General features: G+C 43.6%; 1 protein-coding gene across 1 annotated transcript in view; it reads left to right on the plus strand.

Moving 5' to 3' along the window:
- Window positions 1–16441, plus strand: part of KLHL6 (kelch like family member 6) — a 56701-nt gene that overhangs the window by 12640 nt on the left and 27620 nt on the right. Inside the window, exon 2 of the mRNA XM_005675211.3 lies at window positions 8186–8351. Within this exon, the coding sequence (XP_005675268.1) occupies window positions 8186–8351 (166 nt within the window). The remainder of the gene's footprint in view (window positions 1–8185; window positions 8352–16441) is intronic.

Genomic DNA, 16441 nt, shown 5'->3' on the forward strand with positions numbered 1-16441 from the left:
GGCACAGTAAAAATAGGCTCTATGGGACTTCCCTTGTGATCCAGTGGTTGAGAATCTGCTTACCAATGCAAGGAGACTCGGGTTTGATCCCTGCTCCAGGAAGATTCCACATGCCACGGGGCAACTAATCCTGGGCACCACGACTACAAAGTCCATGCAGCAACTACCGAAGGCCCTAAGCACCAGTGAAGACCCAGCACAGACAAGTAAATAAATAAATAAAATTAATAATTTTTTTAAAAGGCCCTGTAGAATGTACAGAGTCCTGTTTGTAACCCAGAGTCTTGACGTAAACAGAGGGACATGTTGGAAACTGCTACCTATGGGATGGGGAAGCAGAGTACACAGATCAGACTGTGAAGGGCCGTGTGTAGTAATGTTGAGAGTACTTTAATGTTTCTTTTTCTGGGCACTTGTTATACAATCTTCTTCAGCATTTGGTCCTGTTTGTTATTCAGGATTTCTCTTGTCCAGTTGTGTCTGTCAGGATTCTGCATTGCAAATGGCAGATACTCAGTTCAGACTGGTTGAAGCACATAAAAAAAATTTATTTCCACACATGATTTGAAAGTGCAAGGGCATTTGTTTCAGGCTTAGTTGGATCATTGTGCTCAAGTAATGTCATTAGGACTCAAGTTTCACTGTCTCTTGTTTCTTCTCTCCTTTGTGTTGGTCTCTCTCTCAGGGGGTCTTCACACATGGAAGCAAGAAGGTCTCTAGCCTCTCAGAATTTTTTTTATTTTTTTAATTTTAAAATCTTTAATTCTTACATGCATTCCCAAACCAGAATTTTTATTTCTCTCAGCTCAGCAGCCCCACTGGGAAGAGAGTTTCTCTTTCCCAATAATTCTGGAGAAAGTTCTGGAATTGGTTTCAATTGAACTGGTTTCTTCATGTGCCCATCTGTGACCCAGGCACTGTGGCTTGGAAGACATATGGACTATGCTAACCTTAGTCTAAGAGGTGGGACTGGTTCCATACAACCCTCCCAGACTGGTATTGGAGGAGGGATAGTTCCTCAAAGGAAAATCTGAGTACTCCTCCTAAAATGATTAGGAATGATGTTGGGCAGCCAAGATAAGAACTTCCATTATATCTTTGTGACTGAATCATTGCTGAATTCTGGCCACAAGCATTTGCTGTGACTGATGCTGTTGTTTTAAGGTTTTTAAAATAACATTTATTTCTTAAAAGTTAACATGTGTATAACAGGAAATAAAAAAACACAAGAAGCTAAAAACAGAGTCATTCATAATCGCCATCGGTTTACCGATGTGTCCTTTGACGTGTCCTTCTAGGTCTCATTTGTGTATTTTCGCAACTAAGCATCATTTTTTATGTAATTAAGACCATGCATTTTATATCATGCTGTTTCACATATCATGAATCTTTACCATTTCAAAGTCCCAAAGCTCTGAGTATTTTGGTAACCAGAATATACTACACCAACTCAATCTGGAAGGAAAAAAATTGTAATCATGCTTTTCTCAGTGACAAAAATTTCAGAAAAGACAAAAATGACAAATGGATGGCCGATGTGTATTCTGCCTGACCTTGCGGGTCAGTACAAGCCCCTCTTTCTGTCATAAATTTGGATGGGCTGAGGCCATCGATGCCATGCACAGGCCTCAGCAGTGGTCCAGTAGGGCTGGGAGGGCTGCTTCTATAGAAACAAGGCTGGCATTCAGCCCCATAGGGGTACATGTGCAGCATCCTTAAGGAGTGGTGAACTTGGGCAAGGGGCTTGGCAGAGACAGTTCTTTTGAGGTCTGATGGTGTTTAGAATCAGGTGGGGGCAACTCCTGGGTTCCAGCCTGTCTGTTCGTTTGGAGCAAATATTGAACGAGCAGATGAGAATTCAGGGAGCTGACTCCAGGCCCTGAAGAGAGACAGCAGAGTACTGTTGGTCATTTCTCTAGAGTGGAAGGAGAGATGGCCATGAACCTCCAAATCCTTCTCTGAAGGCACCCCTCCAGGTATATGAGATTTACATGTGTGTAGCAGATAAGAACAAGGAATTGCACACTGTTTGTTACTAATAGGGGTTTGCCATCACATCCTGTTTCAGAGCTCCTAGGTCTAGTGAAGTGTGGTACTTGAATGTAAGCTGCAGGGGCCCTGTCTAAACAGCTAAGTTAGAGAAAGACTTGAGAGGCCAGGACAAGGCCTGCTTCCATCTGAATCCCCACCAGGTTGGGAAATGGTAGAGGAGTACTACTACTGCCCCGCAAATTCCCAATGTAGAAGGCAGCCTTAGGCCTCATGGAATTCTAGGAGGTCTGGATCTCAGAAGATGAGAAGAAGAAACTACAGGAAGGGAAGACTTTCAAGGGCATTATCTGTCCCAGAACCACAACCAGTTAGTTTCTTGACCTGGACCTTAGTCCAATCTCCTTCTTGGGGTTAGCCAAGGGGAATTCAGTTGGGAAATGAGGTGACCTCTCTCTAGGGCAGTGATTCTTAAACTTTGGTTTGCAAAACAATTATGGGTGGGGGCTGGGGGAGCCTAGTAACATTTATATTCCCAGTCCCACTGCCAGAAATTTTGTTCAGAAGGTCTAGGGTGGGTGGGGTTCAGAATTCGCTTTCTTAAGAAACAACCCAGGAATTCTGATGCAAGTCGTGCATGGCATATACTTTGAGACCCATCATCCTCGAGGTTGGAGTGCCTGCAGGCCAGGGATGTGGGCAGGACTCCTGTGCTGGGACAGGGTCTACATGGTAGGGCTTAGGGAATAGCTTGAGGTCAGAAACTGGGCTGAGCCACATGTCTACATAGATCTTTTGTCTAGGAAACGGCAGGTGGAAGGTTTGGTGCCTTTAGCTTAGGGATGCTGGGGACCATAGCCAGTGATGTCATCCAATGCTAGGGTCACACTTGCTTCCACTGACTCTGTGTTATCTTTGCAGAGGAAACCCCTTTGACTGGCCACATTGGGTTTACTTAATCCTTTCTTTTTAAAAGATATTTATTTATTCGGCTGCACAAGGTCTCAGCTGTGGCATGTGGGATCTTTAGTTGCAGCAAGTGAATTCTTAGTTAAAGCATGAGAATTCTTAGTTGCACATGCGAACTCTTAGTTGCAGCATGTGGAATCTACTTCCCTGCCAGGTATTGAATGTAGGTCCCCTGCATCAGAAGAGCAGAGTCTTAGCCACTGGACCACCAGGGAGGTCCCTCAAAAGTCCTTTCTTAACAATATAGTGTCCATTGAGCAGCACATGATTGCTAATTTAAAAAACATTTTTGGCCAATTGTATGCATATTGACACATATCCTTTTTTAAAAATTTTAACTGGAGGATAATTGCTTTACAATATTGTGTTGGTTTCTGCAGTACAACAATGTGAATCAGCTATAAGAATACATATATCCTTAAGTAGAATTTAACTCAGTTTGCAACCACCATTAGAGCTATTCCAACCCTGAATACCTCACTGATGCAGAGGAGTTAGTTCTTGGTATAAAGGTGATGGTGAAGGGATTAGAAGAAGAACAGGACGGGGGCAACATGGGCGTAGCTGGTCTAGGAACGACAGGGGGGTGGTGCTGCTGGAAGTCGAAATTTGTTTATAGTACTGTGATTGGGGTTAGAGCTTCAGGAGGCAGGAAGTTCTGTGGTAAGTGTGGAGGCCTGGGGGGTGGGAGGAACCAAAGCAAAGTTGGGCTGATTGAAAATTCTGAATGGATGACATTTAGGAGCTGTTGGAACATGAAGAACTCATTGAATTTGTGAGTGGGAAGTTTTGGTTTGGGTGCATTCTCTTTAAGCTCCAGGCATTGGACTCAGGGGTGTGATGGGTGTTCTCAGTGGGCAGGTCTCTTTGGGCCTCATCCTGTAGAATGCTTGATAATTTTTGGAGGGGCAGAGCCCTGTCAAAAGCAAACATGGAAGATCTAGAAGCACAAGTCTGCTGTCATTCATTCATTTATTCTCTCCCCAAATATTTACTAACTGTCTACTTAGGTTCCAGGCACTATTCTAGCCCTGAGGATATAGTGTTGAGCACAGCATAGTCCCTGCCCTCACTCAGCTCGTGTTCTAGCAGAGAGACAATTATTAAACTCGTTAACAATAGATGTGTAATATAGCTTCAGGTTGGTACAGGATTGTGAAGAAAAACAATGGAGATGACATTAGGGAGTGATTATTTTAGACTGAGTGTCAGGGATGGTCACCCTGAGGGAGTGACATCCGAGTAGAGACCTGAATAAAGTCAGGAGTGAGGCTGGCAGAGCTTGGAGGGGAGTGAAGCCCAGACAGAAGGATGGGGCCATGGCCTGACTTCATTCCAGGAAACTTTGGCCCATGGCTATTTCCATGGCTGTTGTGGGAGATGAACTCTATTTCGGGGTCGGCACTGACTCACTGCTGAAGTATTGGGCAACTGACTCCCTATATTGAGACTATTTCTAACTGTGAAAAGAGGATCTTCATAACTACCTCTGTTTTACAAGAATCTCATGAGACTTGGTGTCTGTCTAGAAAGTATTTTTATTACACAACAGTTTTGTCTCCTGCAGAAGCTAAGGGGTAAATGGTTAGCAACAAACCTAGCTGTGCTCTCAGGGAGCAAAATGTGGCCTGGTTCACTCAGTGCTGACACTGGATGATGCCCGAAAGATGGCCTTGAACTCTTGCTGTTTTCCTTAGTGCACTGGTGAACTCCAGATCAAAGTCCCTAGGTTCCGGGTCCCATTCTATTGCTGACAACCTGGAGAGTCTTGGTCAATTCACTTAACTTTTACCTCAGTCTGTCACCTATAAAATGGGTATGTTAGGGACTTCCCTGGAAGCCCAGAGGTTAAGAAGTCATTGTCCAATGCAGGCGTGGCGGGTTCGATCCCTGGTTGGGGAACTAAGATCCCACACGCCGAGGGGCAACCTAAGCCTGCATGTCACAACTACTGAGCCTGCATGCTACAACTAGAGAGAAGCCTGTGAGCCATAACGAAGGCTCGACACAGCCATAAATAAATAAATACATTTTAGAATGGATATAATAATCAAAAGAGATTCTGCTGTTTGGCCTACAAATGCTATAAATCTAACTGTGGGAGATTACTGTTATTAAAGTGGAAAGCTAGGGCCCACTTTGCCCGGGTTGTGGGCCTTTCATGGGATCACGACGTTGCCAAAGTGTTTCCATGTATCTCCCAGAGAGCAGCAGCAGGCCTAGGAGTTTGGTTTATGAGAAATATATAGTTTTCTCCTTAGTTTCATCTTATCTGTGTTCAGCACAGTGTCTGTGGCAAGGAGAGTTTATTTAAGTGGCAGAAAATCAGTGAAAAAAGTCTCAGAGAAAAGCAGAGACATGCTGGCACTTTGGGACCCAAACCAGGCGAAAGAAAAAACTTCCAAGGGGGCTCTTTGTCTAAAGACACAGTCTTTACAGCACGTCCTTCCTCTCTCTCCTATGAACATTTATTGAGCTCCTATTGTGTGCCCACACCATGCTAATGTCCCTAGACCAGTTTGTGAGCAGCCCTGGCCCTAACTCTATGCTGGATGGGTGGTAGGCAGCTGTGTAGAGACCTGACTGGAACCAAGCCTAATGCTGGCAGGTCCAGGGTTGTGAGATAGAGTGCGGTTGGCCGTCTGCTCCGAGTATCTCCCACAGCCTTCTGAGTCCTCTGACCAGCCAGAGATGCCTTGCCTTAGTGAGTGCTAGCTATTGTTTCAACCTCTTTGTGAGTATTATCTTATTCTTCCCAGAAGATCACTGGGGTAGGGACTATTGTTAAATCATTTTACAGAGAATTAAACCAAGGTTTGCTCGCTTGTGACATGGTGAGATAGCATCGGAACCTAGACATCACAGCTCTCTCTACCTTCCAACAACCAGGACTGCAGCGCTTTCCCCGCCCTCCCCAGGCTCCTGAGCTCACTCTGCTTGTGCAGAGTGCTTGTCACCCACATTAAAACCCAGAAGGGCCTGAGAATTGACCTCCTCCAGGGGTGCCCGTAACTGTCAGAGGTGCCAGAGTATCACAGCCCAACTTTGCCTCTCATTGGGACTACTCTGGAATGTCTTCTTCAGAGGTCCTGCAGGACTAGGCCCAAGTGATTTTCTATATGACTTTTGCTTTGCTTGGCCTCCTCCCCTCCTCATCTTCCCTCCCACATACCCCTAATACATCACCAGCTCCTGAGGGTTGGTTTCTGGGAGATCCAGACACCCAGTTATGTATTAGCTGAACTGGGGCAGGATGTTGTTCAGTGACAGATTCTAAGATAGAATTCAGAAGTTGTGTCTAGCAGTAATAGCCCCACCAAGAGTCCAAATGATCTCAGACAGCCCATATAATTATGTCATCTGGGACCTGCAAAATGCATAAGAGCCCCTCAAAGTATAAGGCATTTAATTAGACAATTTATATACCTATCTCATGTAATATTAAAACATGTCTAGAGCAGAGTAGACTTTTTAAATTTTCCTTAGAATGTTTGAGATCGTACAGATTCAACAAAGTCACTTTTTACTAATTTTAAAATCACGTATCAGGTGAAGGGGTATTTCTAAATTTCACCTTGGTAGGATTCCAGTGATATGCTGCCTTAATTACATGAAGCTTCATTTGATCCCATTATCATTGCCCATCCTCTCCTTCTAAATGTTCTATTTCCCATGTGTTCATGTATATGACATTAATGTGGGTGACATTGACTTTATCCCCTGAGATGTTTGCAGATCTTGGTGACCCAACAGCAGAGTTCAGGAATAATGTTCTAGGGCTGCACTGCCTAATACACTCACCTCTAGCCTCATGTGGCTACTGAACATTTGAATTATGGCTGGTCTGGACTGAGTTGCTCTCCAAGTGTAAAGTATACATGATGGATTTTGAAGGCTTAGTATTAAAAAAAAATGTAAGTTATCTCATTTATAGCTAAAAATATTTGCTACATGTTGAAGTGATAATATTTGATCTTAAATAAAAGATCAAATTAATCTTATCTCATTTTTTATGTTTAAAATTATGGTTACTAGGAAATTTTAAATTACACATATAGCTTGCGTCAGATTTCTATCAGGTAGCTCTGCTCGAGACTCAAAGGGTGGTTTAGAAAATGAGGTTGTCCAGCTCCTCCTAGGAAGGCAGGTTGAGTTAAGAAACTGTGTGGTTGCCGTGATGGCAGAGTTCTCTGTGGATCAGGAGGCGGCAAGGTGAGGGCTTCACGATCACACTTCACAAGGTGTGTGGTTCCATACTTGACTCTGTGCCCCTCTGGCCAACAGAGTTTACGGCTGAAAAAATTGGGGTGTAGATCAGTCATCTGTCCAAAGGACATCACTGCTTCTTTGGTTCCAGCCTGGGATTTGTTAACTTTACAGAATTCACGTTTACTGTCTGTGTCATGCTGTCATATTCTGAGGGGAGAAGGGTGAAGAGGCCAGTTGAGCGAGGAGAGAAGAGGGAGAAGGGGAGGGGATTGTTATTGATGAAAACAAAGACAAGAAGAAGGACAGAGGGAGACCCGGGGGAGAAGATCTCACTGGCGAAAACAAAAGGTTCAAAAAGTCAGCTGGTCAAGTGATTCCTCCCTCTCTTTCTTTTTCTCTCTTTTCTCAATTATCTCTCTTTCTGATGTTTTAATGTTTGTTCCCAGAAAACCACAAGCAGTCACCTCTGTTTTGTAGATGAGGAAATAGCAGAAAGAAACTGACCAGCGATTTCCAGAGATAAATAGGAGGTATGGCAAAGGGAGCAGGAAGAGAATTTAGAGGTACAGGTGCCCTTGGTGTTGGGGTGAAAGTCCCCCTTCTAGAAAGTACATCCTGTCACCAGGGCTCCCTCCTGGTGGATCCTGCCTCGGTGAGTACAGTTTCTGGGGAAAGGCTTTGGCATTGTCACAAGCCTCCAGAAGAACCCCACACTTTGAGCCAATAAAAAGTAGCTCTAGATCCTGCCAGGCGAGCCAGTAGGGCTCCTGGTGTCCCTTGAGGTCTGGGACTGACTGGGGAACAAGACTTGGGCCTAGCAGAGCAGGACACGTCAGTTCACTAAGCACTCATGGGACGTCTGGTGTGTGCCAGGCACTGAGGGACAGACAACAGTCACTCCAGGTCCGGACCTTGCACACCTTGCTGTCCCACCGGGGCAGACAGGTCTGAAGGAAGTCTGTTTAGATTTGGAGCCAAGGGTCTCAGCTGGACTCACGTTCGCACATCTCTCTCCCAGGGCCATGTTCTGCAATGATTTAAAGGAGAAGTATGAGAAGAGGATCGTTATCAAAGGGGTGGACGCGGAAACCATGCATACTCTGCTGGACTACACGTACACCAGCAAGGCGCTCATCACCAAACAGAACGTCCAGCGCGTCCTGGAAGCTGCTAACCTTTTCCAGGTGTGTGAACAAACAGGCCCCGTGCTTTCCTCTGGAGAGAAGAAAGCATCACTCCTCTGGAGATCTGCCAGGCCTGGTGCCCAGGCCTGTACCTGGGACACACACAGCTGGGCCTGTGCTCACTTGAAATGTCCCGAGGGATGGTGAGCTGAGTCACTGACTCCTTAATGAGATGAAGCCAGAGGAGCTTGGTGCCTAGACTCCAGGAACTTGGTTCCTGACTCCAGGAACAATGACTATGATTTACAGAAGCATAATTAGAGTGTGGGGGATTTGGGGGAGCTGCAGTCACCAATTCATATGTGTACCTTCTACTCCTCAGCACAACCCAGGGGTATAGTCACTTTCTCCCACTTTATGGGTGGGTAAATTTAGGCACATAGAGAATAAGTGACAAGGCTGAAATTTGAACCCTGGGCTTTCTGAGCCCAGAGGCCACCTACTTTCCACTATGCATGCAGCCTCTCAGGGATCAGTGTCTAGACTTCAGGGGAAGTGGGAACTTCACTAGTCAGCAATTTGTGGTGGGTGTGAAGAAGAGAACTTCTCATGAAGGGTATCATGAAAGATAAATAGAGAACCTTCAAAATTGTCTTATTGTTTACATCTAACTATGTTTCCATCTGATTATAATAAATATATTTAGTTTCATAAAATAATTAGACCCATAGCTTCTGTCAATTGTGTCTACAATTATCACAGGAGTTCCATCCTGAGTTACCATCTTTGCCTAGGTCTAAGATTATGCTTTGGACTCAGTTCCACTGGGTTATGACAGAGATTCTCCCACTGAGGATGTTGAGATTTATGATAAACAGAGTCCAGGGACAGGTCAAGATCATTCCTAGGAACTGGAGACGAGCATCAGATCTTGTCTGGGAGTTTGGGGGTTGGCATACTCTTGGATAGTCAGTAGGTCAGAAGTGGAAAAGGACAGAAAACAGAGTCTGGGAATGTGGGGAAAGAGGGGTCTACGGCAGAGATCAGGGACAATGGGATTATCTTTGTTGAGGCTGGAGTTGAGGCCGGATTTAAGAAGCCCAGCAAGGGAAGGAAAGTGGAAAAAGGGAGAAAAATCAACCATGAAAATGCACTATGATTCTAAGCAATGGGTCTCTGCAGGGTTAACCAATTTTATTGTCTCAGTTTCCTCAGGGTATTTTAAAGATACAGAATAAGTTATTTCCCAAAGGACTAGCCACATCTTATCCGGCTATGTCGCCAAGTCAGTTACCATCTGTACACCTAGCCCCTTGCCCTTACTGTCACTGTCTGCTTAAACCCTTGGCCTTATTCACTGGCAGGGAAATATCCTGTTATGTGGAGGGAGGGGCTTAGCAATCCCATGCTCAGCATCCCTTCTACTCACTATTCTGCCAATCTAACTTCACGGAAATCCTTCTTGTGTCACAGATCCAGTTCAGCTTTTGTACTTTTTCAGAACTTTCTCTTACAAGGCAAGTATCCTCTTTTCACCGATACCTCCCAAAGGACCAATAACTTTGGGAGAATCACCTCATTCACCATAATTCAATCACGCCACAGTTGTCATTGTTACCTTCATGCTAATCTCCTTTCCTGGGACCCAAAAAGGGTAGTTGACTTGTCTAAAGATAGACAGGTAACACTGACAGTAATAGCAATTATGGCCTCAGGTATAGTGCCTGACACCAAAGTAGATGCTTAATGAATAGAAATTTTATTGAGCACTTACTATGTGCTTTGAATAACAGTTGGATTTAGTAACCAGGTCTTCTGTTTCTCCCACTAAGCTAAAGTTGGTCCTGTATGATAGGCTGAGGAGATAATGTTTTTCAACATGTGTTTTTTTAATATTTATAAATTGTAATAACACAAACTCATTTCAGAAATTAGGAACCCATAAAACAAGCCAAAAAAAAAAAAACCCATGAAAATTACCTACAACCTCCTTCTATTCAGAGACAATATAGCAACTTCCTTGGTGTATAGACTTCAGGTCCTTTTTTGTACAGTGACTTATACAGAGAGAGTTAGCAGCTTAGAGCAAAGCTTGGAGCCAGATTGCTGGATTTAAATGCCAGCTCCATTGCTTACCAGCTGTATGGCTTTGGGTGTGTTTCACGTTTTGTGCTCCAATTTCCTTGTCAATAAACAGCCAAACCAAGGAACACCAAGGAAAGAGAAGAGGAGAGACCGGGTATATAGAGGGGTGTGTGTGTGTGTGTGTGTGTGTTTAAATCTTTACTTAACCCCTTTACTTTAAGTAAGATGTCCTCCTGTGTCTCCTTCAGTTTCTGGTGTTCTTGAGTCCAGAACCTTTTTCCATTGGATAAATCTTGTTAGACTGCAAGCAGTAGGAAGGATAAGCAGAAGGCTTAACTTCTTAAACCAATTACCTGCTGTCAACCTCCATCTATCCTGAAATTCTTGGCTTGGGGGGACTTTAATATTCCTGCTTTTTTGGGGTTCTGAGGGACAAATTTAGTGTGCCCTTTCTTGTCTCAGCAAAGTCACTTACCAATCTTCATACTGTGTGGTTTGGGGTTACTGATGTCTCTTGGTTTCATTGAGGATGGAGTTTGTGTTTCTGTTTCTTGTTCTCCTTTCAGTTTGGGGTGATTTTCCAAGCAAGACCTATTAAAACCCTTTAGATTGTAAATAATCTTTAGTGATAATATTACAAATATTTTCCATTGATTGTATAACTCATAATTTTTAGTTATAGTTTTTTAATGTACAAAGTTTAAAACTAGTATTTAGTCAGATAATGTTGATCACGTCTTTGATGGTTTTTGCCTTTGGTGTGCATTTTTAGAATGACCCTCCCCATTGCTTGATTACATACTGACTCACAAGTTCATCAGTCTTGTTAAATTTAAAAATCTAAATTTTTAATATATCTGGAAATTATTTTGGCATACAGTTGTTTCTTCTTTGTCTTCTTTTTCTTTTCATTTTCCCCCAAGTGGTGAGCTTCAATAGAAAGCTTCATGAGCTTTAATGAGAGAGACTGGAGAGGAGGACAGAGATATGATAGTAGAGCAGGCTTTGTTTGTTGTGTTTATCTATATAACTGTGTCTATCCATCTATTTTTGGCTGTGCTGGGTCTTTGTTGCTGCCCAGCCTTTCCTCTAGTTGTGGAGCGCAGGCTCTAGGGCCCGTGGGCTTCAGCAGTTGCGGCTCCAGGGTTCTGGCACTCAGGCTCAATTGTTGTGCATCGGCTGAGCTGCTCCACAGCATTAGGAATCTTCTCAAATCAGGGATTGAGCCCTTGTCTCCTGAACTGGCAGGCAGATTCTTTACCACTGAGCCACAAAGGAGGCTCCCCCCACTTTTTTTGGATACTTCTTTGGCTATACCAGGTCTTAGCTGAAGTATGCAGGATATTCAATCTTTGTTGCAACATGCGGGATCTAGTATCCTGATCAGGGATTGAACCCAGGCCTCCTACACTGGAAGCATGGAGTCTTAGCCACTGGACCACCAGGGAAGTCCCAGGCTTTGTTTATTGTTGATTCTTCTATTCTGATAACCCCTTACCTCAAAATTTTCCAAATCTCATTTACTTTCTAGGCAAAAAAATAGTAAGTTTTTCTCTGAGGCTATTTTACTAATTTTCCTATGAGTGTTAATTCTTATGAAAATAAGAGAAGAGTGCTGTGAGCTTTTGGACATCTATTTAGCCCACTTTCTGATTGCTATTGCTTCTGGATACCTTCTTTAAAGTATCATACGTAGAAAACTGGTAATATTTTCATGCCTGGAGGCACCATAAGGAACAGAAGTTTCTAGGTTGTTGAAATCACTCTGTGCTTTTAAAATATTATTTTTTTATAGATGAAACATATCTATTCTAAATCAGAAATATAGGGAGATACAGTGAAACATTTGCCGTCTTCACTGATGATTTTCTTCTTCCTGTTTTGCTATCCTTCCTATTCTATGTGTGTACCAGGATAAATGTGCATATATTACCCTCATTCATTGCTTCCATTTTTTAAACAAAAGTGTTGGCATAGTAAACCCTCCATTTTGACATCTTGCTTTATTTGGCTTCACTATAATTTTTGGAGGTTGTTACAAGTCAGGATGTGTACAACCGTCTTATTCTTTTCGATGCTGGATAATATCTTTGGGGATCTCTTTAGATGTCAAACATATACAGTTATCTGTAATAGTCTCTTATATGGCAGGGTGGCAGAGCAGAAGGAACATAGGCTTTGGAGTCAGGCAGAACCTGGCTTTAAATCCAAGTTCAGGGAACTTCCCTGGTGATCCAGTGGCTAAGACTTTGTGCTACCAATGCAGGGGGCCTGGGTTCAAACCCTGGTCAGAGAACTAGGTCCCATAGGTCACAACTTAAAAAATCCTGCATGCCTCAACGAAGATTGAAGATTCTGAGTGCTGTAACTAAGACCCAGTACACTGCACACCCCCCTCTCCCCAAATCCAAGTTCAGTTACTTGTTTTAGTTATTTAACTTTTCTGAGGCTCAGCTTTCTAAGTTGTAAAATTAGGATGACAATAATGGCTACCTTCCAGGGAAAGCATGCCAGAGTTGGCATTTTATTTTGTCATGTTAGAACCTCCACAGAAGTCTATACCACCCTGATAGTGGGACTAAAATCAGCATGAATCAGATTACCTTGGTTTCCCCTCCACAGCTTGCAGTAAAGGTTTCTTAATTGTCACACCTTTGATGTGACTCAGCTGCTCTCTAATTTTCTGATTCTCTTCTCAGGTTTTCTTTTACTCTCTTCCTGTTAAACATTGATTGCTTCTCTCTGAGGATTTCCCAGTCCAGAAAGGCAGAAGTGAGAATTCAGTTGACCAAGCCAATCACCACTATTGATGTTTGACAAGGGTTTTTCACGGGAGGTCACTTCATGAGTTGCTGGCCCATTGACACTGATTGCCCTTGAGTCAAAGGCCCATTGGTGTGGCACGTGTGCGTGCACGCTCAGTTGCTTCAGCTGTGTCTGACTCTTTGAAACCCTATGGACTGTAGCCCACCAGGCTTCTCTGTCCATGTGATTCTCCAGGCAAAAATACTGGGGTGGGTTGCCATGCCCTCCTCCTGGAGATCTTCCTGTCCCAGGGACTGAACCCACGTCTCCTGGATCTCTTGTATTGCAGGCAGATTCTTTACCTGCTGTACCACCTGGGAAGCCCAATTTTTATATATAGTAGTGTGTATATGTTAATCCCAAATTTCTAAATTTGTCTCTCCCCCAACCCTGCCATCTCCTTTGGTGACCATGTTTGTTTTCTACGTCTATGAATCTATTTCTGTTTTGTAAATAAGTTCATTTGTAACATTTTCTTAAATTCCACATGTAAGTGATATCATATATTTGTCTTTCTCAGTCTGTTAGTTTTCTAATCTTGAACTTAATCTCTGTTCTGAGCTCCCCATTCTACCAGCGGCAGCAACTGCAGTCAACATGATGATAACTCACTTTGGGAAAGCCTTATCAATTCAGGACTTGGCTTGCTTAGACAGTTCCAGGGTGCATTTACACTGTGGCAGGACACTGTTTAAAGAGGTGTCCGGCCCAGGCTTACCATGGTCATTTGCATCATTGGTTCACGCTGGCACCTGCTGGAAGTCTATATTCCCATCAGTCTCTCTCTTGATCATCAACCCTTCCCTCCTGGCATCAACTGAAAGTCCTTAGACCCATCTGGTTCTGGCCATCAGTCCTTGCTGGTCATTTTTCATTTTCCTCATCCTGTTTTCAAGGCCTCTTCAGTCTGCCAGTACTCTCAGCAACTTCCGTGTCCCTCTAAGGGGCACATAAGAAACGTCCATTTCCTCTCCTGTGAGAATCTGTAACTACAGGGAACTCAGAGCAACTGCCCTAGGCCCGCTTTGTCTAGAAACAACATGTTCTAGTTTCTCTTCTGCTGCTGCTATTCCGGACTGCTGCTTTTCTGATTTCATCTTGGCAGTCAAGGCACACATTCTTTTGTCCTCATATCTACAACCGCTAAGGACTTCCAGCAGCCCCTTCACTCTGGAGTTCTGGCCTGCTTTGAAAGGCAGGAACCATCCTAGGGGCCCACATCTGCTTCTCACTCAATTACTAGACTTCTACTTTCTCCTGTCTCTTCCAAGAGAACTGGTATTTCCTCCAGTGTGAGAAAAGCTGAATCTTATATTATTATCCAATCTCCTATTTCTACTGTTTTGGCATGAAGTGGAAGCCCATGCTCTTAGTATTCTGGAGTTTGAAGGTCAAAAGGCCCAGTTATTAGTGCTAATTGGTGGTTTCGAAACTATTTTTCTAGTATAAGTTCTAAAAGTATATTTAGAAACACAAAAGCCAAAATTGTCTTCTTTCATCTGTTCTCTCACCCTTCTCTGAGTCAGTAAGCCTGGAATGCCCTACTTATTGTTTACAAGCTGTGGAATAAGGAAGTGAGATGTGGGGTTTTAGGTGCAATGTCATCCACAATGCTACCAGATTCTGACTTTTTCTGCTACCTAACTACACAAATTACTAAGTATCTGCTGTGTGCAAGGTACTTCGTGAGTATCTTTCAGGGTGAAATGAAGATTAAAATTATAAATATAGATCACATTTAAGTAGCAATTTATCACATTCTTTCCCCTACATGATCCTATTTGATATTGACAGTAGTTCTGAGCATGAGCAGGCCAGGTAATACCTGAGACTGTAAGGTGGGTTTATTATTCCCACCACTTTCTAGATATGGCTTAGATTTCAGTTAATCAAGTGGCAGAGCTTTGATCTGGGTCTAAACCCAGAACTTCTGGCTCCTGTACCTGCCTCCATTACTACTGCTGAAGACTCAAAAACGAGGATTCCCAATGAGCTTCCAGACCCTGAGGCAGAATATAGAAGTTTCAGGCTCTGAAGAAGTTGGACTTCATAGAATGGGTTGGGTTTCAACAAGTGGCAGCTGGGTTTGGGAAAATGTATTTCAGGCAGAGGGAACTTTTAAACAAAGACTGAAGGTTTCACCTTCTCTACCTGCTGTCCCACTTGTTGCAGCTGTGTGCATGGACCTGCTTCTTAGGACCTGGCTTCTAATTATTTACATGCTTCTGCGCTGTATACAAGTGTTCTCTCTCTCTCTCACACACATACATACACACCCAATCCCCCAAAGTCTTGAGCATCAGCTATGTCCCAGGCACCATCATTCTGTTTAATCCTTATAATGGTGTCCCTCCCCAGCCTTCACACTCTCCCTGGGCTGAGTCACTAAGCCACAGCTGTACCGCTTGCCCCTTGAATCTTCGTGTGGCCCACATGTACCCGCTATTGCATGCTGCTAGCCTGTTGGGGCTCCCGTTGTATCCTCTGGGAACTCAAAGTCTGTCTGTTGCCTGAATCTCTACCAAACTTGCCACACCCTTGGGCACTGCCCCTTAGTTTTCATTTTAATTCCATTTATGAGGTAAGTGCACCTCTATGCGCCTCAGTTGCACAGCACCTGCCCCACCTTAGTGAGTGGACCTTTTGCAGGTCTTAGCTCCTTCCTTTCCTGCCCACCCTGTATAGCTTCCAGGAAGCAGCAGATCTTTCAGCCAAGTCTAGAGCAAGGACTGAAAGTCTGAAGGGAACAGATGGCTTCCTAAGGTGGGAGAGTGTATTCCCATAGAGTCTTAGGCAGGTATCTGGCTTGAGAGATAGGAGCAAAGGCAGAAGATTAGAATCAGGGGCAACTTACAATCTGTATGAAGACTGCTCGTTACTACCAATACAGACCCCACAAGAGAATGGCTTGCTGTTTTGTATCTATTGTTTGGGAAGAAAAAAAATAGTGACAAATATTTACAGTGAATTCAGAAGCACTTTCCAATAAGTTTTAATTTTGTTAATCTCATCAACAGTTAACACACTCTTCACATATACTGATTTGTTGGGGCTTGAAGTTAAAAATATCAATGTCTTTATAGATCATTTGCAAGGACTCCAAGGCCAGACAGGGACTGTGGTCAATAGGATTCCTGATTTGGACCAAAATAGGACTTACGTTTTTCTGGAGTGGATTTGAAGGAAGCTCTAGTGAAATGTGGAATCACAGTGGTGAGATCCTTTAGGATGCCTGGTTCTGGAGAGTGTACAGGGAGGCA

This window comes from Capra hircus, chromosome 1 (genome assembly GCF_001704415.2).
Source record: "Capra hircus breed San Clemente chromosome 1, ASM170441v1, whole genome shotgun sequence".
In the NCBI taxonomy this organism is placed as follows: Eukaryota; Metazoa; Chordata; class Mammalia; order Artiodactyla; family Bovidae; genus Capra; species Capra hircus.